The sequence below is a fragment of the Homalodisca vitripennis genome, chromosome 4, assembly GCF_021130785.1.
Source record: "Homalodisca vitripennis isolate AUS2020 chromosome 4, UT_GWSS_2.1, whole genome shotgun sequence".
Taxonomy (NCBI): domain Eukaryota; kingdom Metazoa; phylum Arthropoda; class Insecta; order Hemiptera; family Cicadellidae; genus Homalodisca; species Homalodisca vitripennis.
This window is the reverse complement of record NC_060210.1, coordinates 23,113,360-23,125,977: the sequence shown is the minus strand read 5'-3', so window position 1 is coordinate 23,125,977 and position 12,618 is coordinate 23,113,360. Positions and strand designations below refer to the sequence as shown.

Here is a 12,618-nt window from a genome sequence, read left to right as displayed (position 1 = left end):
TAGAAATCTTTTTTTATGTGCAGACAACATAAGTTACCTCCTAACTACAAGAAAAACTATTAACTGACATGTTTATCACAACTAAGACATCACTTGTATATTTAGAATAATGGTACACAAACAATAGATTAATCCAAAACACCTTCAAACCTACATACATTTGAAACAGAACAATCATAACAGACTTTCATGAAACTATCTAAACATGATGGGGCTTTTTTATATTTATTGTAAATACTAAATCCTAAGAACCTATATTCCTATAACATATTTATAGGTTATAATCCTTCAAATAGGTTAATTAAATAAAGTTTAATATATCTTTGAAGTATAAGCTAAACAAAGGAAATACTTTGTTATTGTTACTCAACGATAAGTCATATTGACTTGGTGGGACCATGATTCTGTAAAATCGTATGTTAAAAAAAAAAAATAAATAAATATATATTTCTGTTTTGACAAATGTCAATCACAATGGATGTTTTATGTAAAAGAGATTTAAAAGTCCAAAAACACATTAATTGTTTTTTCACCCTTATCAATTGCATCATGAATTGATTAAATCAATACACCCAACGGATGCTGTTATGACCGATTAACCGCTTTTGAATCCAGACTGTGATGTTTATATAAACTTTAATTTTCTAAGCATTAAACTAAATTATTAGCTATTGCCTGTTCATATACTTTTAAAAAATACAAAAAGAAAGAGGTCTATAGTTAGCAACTATCACACAACCCCTGCTTCTAAAAGTTACTTCATATTTTATATATTTAGCTGTTTAAAAACAATGTTAGGAATAAATTATGAGTAATCAGGTGAGTTTTAGGAGTACTTGTTTATTGTTTACATTCAATGAATCCCTACTTGAATAAAGATAACAATATTCTGAAAAAATTGTTGTATGAGTCTACTTCTTGTATAATATGTAAAAAGAAATCACTTCTGAATCTATTCAAATGTAGATGTGTGTGCATAAACATGATAGAATGATATTGGTTAATCAAATAGAACTTGTCTCTCATGGATAGATTTTACTGTCTTTCTTCAGTCAATACCGGGAATTGCACTTTCAGAAAAAACTAAATAAACAAATACATTAGTAGAAATCCAAGAAGAGCAATTAATGAAAAGATTATATGCTCTTTAAATATAGTTAAACTATATGGAATGTAATTGGATCTAAAATAGGAGAACATCCAAAAGATATGGCTGACAAACACTAGAAGATAATAAAGCCAAAAAAATTAACAACCCCTTAGAAATATTTGAATTGTTCAATAACTCCTTTACAAACATGGCAAGTCTAGATGAATTAGTAATTCTGAACATTGATAAAACATCAATGAAAATCTTAAATCAAGAAAACATTCTAAGCAATGGTAGTACATTTCCTTTCAGTGCTGTAACTGAAAAAGATGTGGAAAGGGTTATCCTATAATTTTAAAACAAATATTCAGCAGGGATTGATAAAATACCCATAACTGTGATTAAATACTAAAAATTAACACATTTAACTGATATAAAGTAACTTCTCAGAAAATTTAAAAAATTCCTAAATGATTCCTATTTTAAGAAAATAAGCACCAAGGATTTTTTTTATGGTATAGACCATATTCTCTGTTCTTTTTAAAAAATCTTAGGGCGAGTTAGGTCATAGTTAGGTTTCTATAGGTCACAGAGCAGGTGCTTTGCAATTAGTAGACATCTATTAAACATCTTTTCTCAATCCAATTATAAACTTTAGAATTAATTGATCTCATGTTAAAACAATTATGATAGACATTCTAAAATCAAGTTGAAATCAACTGTGGAAATATCAATAAAGATAAGAGAAAACTGATTAATTTGGCTGCTAATGACGAAGACAATAGCAGAGGGGTTACATAACTTTAATAACAAAATCAGGTTTCTTAAAATGAATTTTATGATCTGGAATTATAGAATGAATACTAATGAGTGTTTTTATTTTTTACTGAAACCTTTTTCACCCCCTTTTTTTAAAAATACTTGAGACAAAAATACTCTAAAAGTTATAGAAAACATTTTGAAGTAGACTAAGAGTAAATAAAACCATCTATGTCATCAGCCTTCCATGAGATTACAATGAATGTAGTTAGGATTAGGTCTATGCTTTGAATGTACCGTCTGGCAATTAGAGAAAGTAACTTGTGTTCACAGCTGTTTGATGTTGGTCTTATTAAATGGATGAAAAGTAAAAAGTCACAGTTAAATTTCCTCCAAACTTACATTAAAACTATTATTTAATTGAATAAAAGTTGTGTGTACAATTATGCATTGGGTTATGTTTTACATGACCACATAAAATTTGGGTCTATTGAAAAAATGTGGCGAAAATCAAATGCTTTAAGATGGGTCCTTTCAGAATTTTTGGGGGGGAAATTTTACAACCCATGGCTAAACAAAGAGAATTATTTGTGAATGCATCTCTCTTGCATCATGTTTTTACCCCACAATCTTTACTTCATTACGATAATTAATTACAAACACAGTGTCAAATTAAATTAGGAGTAAGGTTACCAGTCACCTAAACTAGGTAACTGACCTGTCCCTAACTGTACTCAACAGATGAAACAAAAACCGGAAGGAAAAATCCTTTTAAGTGATTTGTTTGTGAGTATACATAATAATGGTATTAGAATAAATAATACACAAATACCAACCACAATATGTGTTTCTAGTTAGTTATAGTTATAGTTAGTTCATAATGAAAGGTTTTCATTTAAAAAATCACAAATTTAAGCACATTTATTTGTTTTATGTTTGTTATAGAATACTTACTATAATATCATCAATGTTATCATCCAGAGATGGTTTTACTATGCCAAGAAAAGTTTTTGAAAAGTATTACATACATTATTTCAAGTAATGTTGAAGATGGAGCTTGTATTGGTGTATAAAATTAATGTTTAAATGTTATTATTAAAAATAAGAAAATGTACTTTAAAAAGGATCTCAAGAAATGTGCCACAAAAGTTTAAATATTGGTTGCTGTGATTTTTCAGTATAGTAATTACAATTATTTAAAATACTAAATTAAGTCAATTAAAAGACCTCAAATATTAAAAAAAAGTAAATTCCATGTTTAAATATAACACCTCATGGATCCTCAACGTTCTATATTTTTTCAAATTTATACAAACTAACTACCATACAAGCAATCAATATAAAAAATTATTTACAAACAATATAATTTAAACCCAATTACTGATGATATTTTACAAATTAATTATCTTAAAATTCACATTATTACGAGTCTTAATACTGAGAAATTAAGTCTTTTGACAGATAAAGGGGTACATAGCTCTTACCCAGTCGGTTACATATTGCCACACTATCATATAAGCTTCTTAGAAAAGAAGCCTTCATACATTTACATTGGTTGGAAACTGAGGAACATCCTATTCCAACATCTCAATGCTCTGAGGGACAAATTCAGAAAAAGTTTTTCGAGTTTCTTGGTCAGCCACCAGATCTACACCTTAGAGGAATTCATGGGCCATGAAAATTACCTGGCGCATTCTATTCCAGATTCTTAGTTTTAACCAATAATTTAAAATTCTGACATCTTGTATGTATAATGAGGAATGCTACTTATTGTGATGTAATGATGTGCATCTCATTATAAAATTTACAAACTCACCTGCTCCAAGCACAAACATGGGGAAAAGTTATGTATATAACAGTTTGCTATTGTACCATTACACTAGCTATGTAACTTTACACTATAGCAGGTCTTGCTACACACTGTAAATGTGATTTGTAAGTGCAGACTGTCATCCCAGAGACAATGAGTACCGTACCATAGACAGATAAAACGAGTTTGCAGAACTGTAATCAGGTTTATTTTTATTGGTGTAATTATTCTGACTGCACTTTGCGGGGTTAATACTCCTATTAAATGTTAGTACACTCCTCTACTGATGGTATATAACTATGATTTGAGTTCAGGGAAGACGGCACACCTGAATGTGCATTTACCCCCCCCCCCCTGTCAAAGTTCTTATGGCCAATAGATTCTCCAAATAAGTTCACTTTCAGATGGAATCAAAACACCGCTTACTAATTTCAAATTCATACGTTGAAATAAACACCTTTTTTTTAATACACATGAACTTTCAAAGTATTAAAACCGTCAATGAGATTGTAAAGTTTACGCAGTGTTCAAAGCATTCTATTTTATCTGAACTTCATGCCATACAGAAGGTTGACCGTTAAATTCTTGTTAAGTTGTCAGGGGTTGGTTGGACAGATCATTATTTTAGTCATGTAAATTAAAGGACCAAAGAAGTCAGAAGAGAGTGTTTTTGTAACTGGTTGAAAGATGGCTCTCAATTGTTACAATTGCATTCTGGATTTTGACAACGAGCCCTGCAGGCTTAGAACTGGATGGATCTTATGGTGCGCAATAATTTCCCTGTTCACAATGTTATGTGCATAATACCCGGACCTAAGGATTTTTTACAATTTATTAATAATTGTATAAGTTAAAGTTACAATATTTTATAATTCCAAAAAATTATATATTATATAAAAAGTTGAATATAAAATTACTAAATGTATAATTGCGGTAAGAAATTAAATAGCAGCATCTTGTAAACACATAAATAAGTTGGCGATGTTAAACTGATAGTGTAAAAATTGTTTGTGTATTTAAGAGTTTGTTATCATATGTCTACTGTTGAGCTGTTATTGTTGAAATTGTTTGTTAGATTTATATATATTGTTGCATTTAATACTGTTGTATATATTTTATATTAAATCCTGTTTTGTTGAACTTCTATTGAACTTGGTAGACCTTGAAAAAGAAATTGTGTTTCTCTTCCACTATGTGCTTTGTATAGCACATAGAATTGTATTTTTGTAAAATACTTGGAAAACAATGTTTTTTTAACTGTGGTGCGTGCGTGCGTGCGCGTGCGCGTGTGTGTGTGTGACAGCACTGGTACATTTTTAATGAAATAGTTCTGACTATCGTATAAGATGAACAAAAAGAGAATATTGAATATTTGTATACAATTTGACGCAATAATTCACACGTCAATTCACGCCATCACAATACAGTACAGTATTGTCAGGTTATTGTGAGGTTATTGCGTGATGCGGCGCCGACAGGCGGCCGGTCAGCCGACAGGTGTTTAGTTCCGCTCCATAGTTGGTAGTTACGCGATCTCGGCGGCTGACCGGAGCATCGATACAATGTACCATGTACCATCGACAGAGCGTGGCGTAGGCAGGCGCAGGACAAGGAAGTGAGCCAGATTATGCTGAAAGTGAAAGTTATGTGGTAACACACGTTCGCCGTGGCCTTCTTGCCTCGGTCGTGTAGGAGCGCCTCCGGCCGCCCGGCTCCGAGCAACCTTTGCTTTTCATTTCTGATTACGACCGAACACATTTACATCTCATTTGTAAAAGGTAATTGAGTTGACCGAACGATCAGGATACAAATGTTCTGAATGGTCTCGATTGGCTCCTTGATGTCAGCTGAAACCGTTATCTACGATCCTATCTCTTCCTTCCTCTTTGTCTATTTTAGGCCGGCTCAAAGAATTTCGACCCTTCGTTACGTCTGTCGGATCCGGTTACATCATCAATACTTTATAATACAGACTACAGTAGTTTGTTGTCTCAATACAATACTTAAATCATAATGTGATACCTAGTAACTTTTTTAACTGATATGGTTAGAAAAACTTGGACGAAAGCAAGATTACGAAAAGCCCTTAAACCTGTTTATACTTGTTAACAATGCATAGTTCACTCTTTTTTAAATATTGCATAATCATTTTCATTTTTTATATTTTCTGAATTAATTAAAAGCCTTTATGTAGGAATACAGAATAAAACTCCACTATACAATATTACGCTTAGAAAACAACATTATTCTGTAATATGCCTTCATGAAATAAACACTAATAATTTATATTAAACATAAAGCATTACAAAAATATCATGCACAAACTGTTAATGACAACAGTTTTCTAAAAGTGATCTGCAAAACATTATGCTGTTGTAAAAACAAATATCCTTAAAAACATTTTTTTAAATTAAAATGTTGATTAGTGTTTTGCTTTTTTTACAAAAAATTTAATTCTATACTAAATTAATGAATAATCATACCAAAGTTATCATTACTCTGTTGCCCAAATCCTTAACACCATGTAATGTTGAAATTTGATAACTATCTTCAAGTGTCTTTCTAAGTTTTAACAAGTAAGGTCTAAAAATGAAAATTAAAACAGAATTTTGACAAATTAGAAGTTACAATACAATTATGCTGTTTCCTAATTAGAATGTGATCAACATTTTTCAACTTTTAGGTGAGTTTTAACCAACACAGTCAGTGGAAAGACGGATACTATTATTTTGAATTTTTAACTCTTTACCAGTTTTTGCTCTGAATTTGGTGAATATTGTCTGCACAAGAATAACTATGCTATTCACATTTTCCCCATTACAGTATTTTCAACTAATCCTCGTTTTGTTTGAATGTTTATGATAAAAACATAAGTTATGAAAAAACTGATATAGGCTAGATTACAAAGATGTAAGTGTTACGTATTTCATGCATTACGTATGTCATGTATTATTATCATGTATGTATATACATATTTAAAAAGAAAATGTAATATTGCTTGTATTCTCTGACATCTTGATTTAGAAAGTACACATGATCTGTGTTTTTCCAACAGCTTATCTATGCTTATCTTTATTAAATATAGTTTAGTAAAGACACATATTCTTGGCATGTTATAACAACCTTTATTTATTTTTATAGAAAGAGTTTAAGAAAATGGGTGATATTAAAGAGTCAGATGTTCCTTTATAAATCATATGTTTATCATAGAAATACAATCACTCATTTAGATTTTTAATATTATTTGTAAATAAATTGCTCTTGTTCCTCCACACTTCATTGATGTCTGTGCAAGATGATATGAGGTGTTGGTATACAGCGAAAAATAATTTTTAAATAAAAAAAGTTATTGAAATAGTGAAGTTTGTGGAATCAAAATTTTGTTACAGATCATTGGAAATCTTTCACTCAAGGGATTTTATTAAAGTACTCACGTTAAATCAAACTTGTAGTTTCACTTTATAAAGTTAAATAAGAACTATACAGAGAGGCATGTAGGTAATAGAAACAAATGCCTTTATTTGGTTGAAGATGACACCTTCACTATGGCTCTGTGTTGAGAGACACTGACTAATGTAGTATTCGTGATGCATTGGTGCTTCTATTAACATGTTAATGACAATCTCTTACACCCTATTCCCAAAACCCCTAATAGCAATCTTGTACAAATTATTAAGGAAATAAAGTAAAAACTGGATGGCAATAAACTATTTTTCAGGAAGTAACAGAATCTAGGGTTAAGCATATTATAATTATACTGGTTTAAATCAACTACCTGTTTACTACTGATTACTAAACCATTTGATCACAACGAATAGAATGGGTAAAAGTAGTAGACTAATAGTAGGGAATAGTACACAACTAAATATAGGGAATAATTTAAACAAATGATTTATCTAAAAAATGTTTAATTCTACCATTAAATTATATTTATTTCATGACTAACTAAAAATAATATGTTACATTCTACCAGCTTCTTCTTATTGGAATCAAATACTTAATTTATAAACAAACACTCCAATAACTAAGAAATTTTATTTTTATTAATTATTGGAGTGTTTGTTTATAAATTAAGTACAATAATATGTTGAATACGTACACCTGAAAACGTTTTACCACATACAATCCTAATAGACATGATATCAAACATTTTGTTTTTTAGGAAGTAATTTTTATATTTTATTACTCACTACTATAAAACTTGTAAAATTTGATTACTACTTGAAATGGCTATCATTTGAAAACCACTCATGAATGAAATGTAAGAAAAATAGCCAAAAATACCAACAGACAAACAACTATACAAATATAATTACAGTGCAATATAAGTCATAATCTTTTAAAAATAATAGTAAATTTAATGTTACTAAAATAATATTTGTTCCAAAACAGTTTATTTTTTGGACGAGGCCTTTTAAAACCAAAGGTTTCATCATCAGGCATCTTCACAACTTTGTGGAGTCGCCTGATGTTGAAATGTTTGGTTTTAACAGGCTGCATACAAAATATAAACTATATTGGAAATGTACTGTAATGTACTGTACATTGACTGCTATTTAAAAATTTTTCCAATTGCTCCAAAAAGTCTTCAATCTTAATAATCTTTTTATTTCTACACAGTGCTAGCCTTCAGATAGACATGCACTAAATTAATAAACATATTAAATTACCGCTAACTTGTTTTGTGCATCTAATGAATGGTATTCTAGCTACTCGATTGCAACTCAATTGAATTACACCTATTTTTTTTAAAGCTAGTTGCTATGTTTAACTTATAAATACTTCTTTCATTAATTTAGGGATGTAATGCATATGTAATGCCGTGGCAGTGTCCTATTTTTGGCTGTTGATAAACCATGACTGTAGCAATATCCAATATCACCATGTCCACATGATCATAAATATATCATACAAATATTCATTACAATATATCAAATTGTTTTAAAACACAGTAACAGAATAAGCTCAAAATTCAAATAATAATAATTTTATCAAATCTTAATATACGTTATGATTCAACTTTAATGTTCAGGTTGAAAGATTTCAATTCCAACTTTAATTAATTTACACTTGCACTGTATCCCACAATAGTTAACTACGTATATACTTCAGTAATATATATTGTAATAGCTCTTTCATTAACTGAATGTTCATGTAATAAAATTGTTCTTCTTTCACCGATGTAAAATATGTCAATGATAATAAGATTTTTACGTAATAATTTCAATCAGATTTTGAAAACTTGTTAATGTATGGTACAAATAAGGAATACCACATGTCATGGAGTCGGGTAAATTATTTAGGTAACAAGAATATTAGGGAGTCTGTATGGTTACTCACAAACATTTCGCAGTAACTAAAACTAAAACTTCAGATGTGACAGTAAACTTTAAAGAAATCGAATTTTAACCAAGTTTTCAGATTAAACCCAGAATAAGCCATAACTATTTTTTTTAAATTGATTGAAAAATAAAATGTTATTTTTCGTGCAAAATACTTCAACAGTGATTTTCAAAAAATTAAGTTTTAAGTACTGTTTTCTTCATAAATACCGAACCATCAGAGCTACAGCTACCAAATTTGTGTGAATTATTAAGGACATATGTAGTGCAATATGAAATAAAATCATAATGGTAAGCTCAATATAAATGTATTTTTTTATTTCAAAAACATTAAAGATTCAAGTTCAATATTTTAAAAATGATTAAAAATTAGTTTTCTCTATCCAAACAGTGAAAATAGTCCAGGCAGCACCTAATATCAAGATAAAAATTACTTTTCCTATTTATCTCAAAGCACAGTAAAGTTATTAACATTGCTTAACACCCAAGGCGGGGACTCCCAGCTTTTGATAAATGTTTTGTAACATGTCAGAATAAGCGAGTTTATCGAAGGATGCGTCTCTAGGACGTTTCATCTCTACCACTGCTGGCTGTGCATCACTGGGCGGGTTTACACTATGTAACAAAACCTGCAATATGTTATATCTAGCACAAGTTATATAACATTTGCTGCAAGTAGAAAACCTAATTTTCAAAAGTGCCACATATATCATGCTATATACCTATAGCAGATTCTCCTAAATTTAGCAAAACTTCTAAAATTATTCAAAACCAGTAAATATCAAAGAAATATGTGCTACATGTAGCTTTGCTAAATTTTTGTTATATGCAGTATTTTTCTCTAGCATCTGCTAAATTTAGCATTTTATAGTGGACCTCAGATCACGTCCAACTTTTCCGACATCAGATCATTTTGGACAATCAGGCACGTGATCTGAATTCAGGAAAGTACCGTTCAGAAATGAATGTGGCATTCAATGAGGACTTCAGTGATCGGTGCTAATCTACACTATTAACGGCAAAAGAAAAAAAATCCCTTGATATAGAACCTATATTCAAGCTCATATCACGTGAGTACTCATAAATTTTGACTTAACTTTTTATATTTATAATACGTACACTCGTACAACCTAATAACAAACAGAGTGGCCTCCTTGCCGTCATCGCTTTCAGGAGGCAGTAAACAAAAACCGAATGTCATGATGACATGTACGAGTAATATGTGGTTCAAGAGTAATAGTATGACGCTAAATGTGGATAAGTGTGTAGTAATAACCTTCCATCGGAAAATTACTCTACTCCTGTTGGACTACTCATTAGTACAGGGTATTGACATTTCCAGCAAGTCCTCTGTCAAAAACCTAGGAGGGACCTTTACTTCATCTCTTACTTGGGAAGTCCAAGTCAGCAATATGTGCAATGGGGCTGTTTGGATATTGGGTCTTATTTATAGACTCTCACGCTGTCTCAATGTCATCTGGTCTCTTAAACTTCTCCATTGTGCCCTGGTACGCTCACATCTTGAATATTGCTGTCATCTGGTCGCCCCACCAACTTTATCCAGTGGTGCTCTGTGAGATTGGCCAGTACTCTACTCGGGCTACAGGTTCCTCGACGTTCTGTCCCAGGAATACTTCTTCAACTTCCATCTATGAAAGCCAGACTTGTTAACCAGGAGATCCTCTTTCTGTACCGTCTTTAAATTCTGAACTTAACTGCCTTGAGCTTCTGAAACACTTCAACTTCAGAGTACCTACTGACGAGATCTGTCGCCCTGTAGCCAAACCTATAGCTTCAACCTCTTACATTGTCAACTCTATCCTGTTGAGGAATCAGCATCGTGGAAATATCATACTCTCTAACATCGATTTCTTCTACTCTACCTAATCTTCCTTCAAGCGAAAACTAACAAATATAAGCCTTCAACTTTCCTTTCCTTTTTATAAGTGTAACCTTCCTTTCTCTCAGTGCTGTCCTTAAAGAGCCCCAAGCTGTGTAACACATGCGTTAATGCACATGCGCACGCCAAACACACACACAAAGAGAGAGAAAATGAATACACTAATCTCACATTTGCTATCATTGTATTTATTGTTATTGTCTTGATTGTTAATGCTTTGTTATTTATTGTTATCAATAGTTACATCTGTTTTATGTTTGTTATAGTTATTGATGTTTATATTTATATTGTTATTGTTAACATCTGCAGCTATTCTAAATTTGGTACACTCTGTAAAAGGTGGCTTTGCCATTAAAAATTAATAAAGTGAAATGTAATTTTCACAGTAAGTCCATTGAAGTCGGTTTTTTTTTCAAACAATGTACTTTTTTACTTCTTTGGTAAGAAAAACTGTTAAAAAAAATAGTGGCCTCCAGGTAGGCTAATACCAAAGTACCATATTCCTAACAATAAAATCTTTCATTATCAATAGAAATGTAGGCTATAAATTAAATTAAATGATCAATACCATATCAGAATTCCAGATGATCTGATAAAAAATGCCTTCAACCATCAGTGCGAATTGTGGTAGCACCTTTGATGTGGTTCTGCACTACTAGTTAGCAATAAAGGAAAAACATTCCCCAAAATGAAACATCCCTCAGTTTATGTAAAAGTGCAGATTTTATAGCTCTCCTAACTTATGACATAACATATAATTAATTGTATATGCATATATACTTAGGTGTAGGCCAAATATTATTTCCAGTGCCAGGATTGCAATACATAACAAACATACAGCAGACAGTGGACAAACTCTTGGAATCAAACTGTAATCTTATCTAATCTAAGTTATACAATAGTAAGTGAATAATACTTGAACAATAATAAAATGTGTTACCTATCTACTTTGATAAAGACTTTTGTTATCATTTTCTGATTATTCTTATCAAATTAAACATCTAAGTTTATACACAACAATTATTTTTACAGTGACATGTTTAAAAATTTCCAGATATTAATACACATTTTAAACTACAATTATAATTAATGGTAAAAGGAAATACAGGTAAAGTGTTTGGAATATAAACAGAAATTTGTATAACAACTATATATATATATATATATATATATATATATATATATATATATATATATATATATATATATATATATATTAAAATTAGTATATTTTTTAATTAATATTCAATCAATCGAGTCCTGGAAAAAGTTAGGTTATATTAACAAATATGAATAGTAGTATTGTCATGTATCAGTACAAGTACTACATGTATTATTGTAATGGAACAATATTAAAACTTACCGCACATGTTGGTATATAACAAGCCACGTCCAAGTAACTCACTGATACACGACACTGACAACGTCAACTCACACTCGAGCTTGACGTTCAAATGAGCAGAGACACTGAAAAGCAAACAATTTTGACACTTTTACTCACACCCACATACGCGCACACACACGCACAGGGAGTTGGAACACATCGTCTGCTGTACAAAGAGAATATAATGTAGCCGTTAAAGCTGGCATAACTATTACATATAATAACATGCATTCAGAATTTAATGCAGATGGATAAATAAATATAAACAAATATACAAATAAATTAACTTCGAACGAGCTTTGCTAGTAAAGTATCTGAATCAAACCAAACAAC

The 12,618-nt window shown here is 30.7% G+C and overlaps 1 protein-coding gene across 11 annotated transcripts in view; it reads right to left on the bottom strand.

Moving 5' to 3' along the window:
* Nucleotides 1–12,406, bottom strand: part of LOC124359036 (glutamine--fructose-6-phosphate aminotransferase [isomerizing] 2-like) — a 73,830-nt gene extending 61,424 nt beyond the window's left edge. For all 11 annotated transcript variants that reach the window (XM_046811391.1, XM_046811397.1, XM_046811398.1 and 8 more), the window contains exon 1: nt 12,265–12,406. In XM_046811391.1, coding sequence (XP_046667347.1) covers nt 12,265–12,271 — 7 coding nt within the window. In that variant the 5' untranslated portion in view covers nt 12,272–12,406. The remainder of the gene's footprint in view (nt 1–12,264) is intronic.
* Between the last annotated feature and the right edge of the window lie 212 nt (nt 12,407–12,618).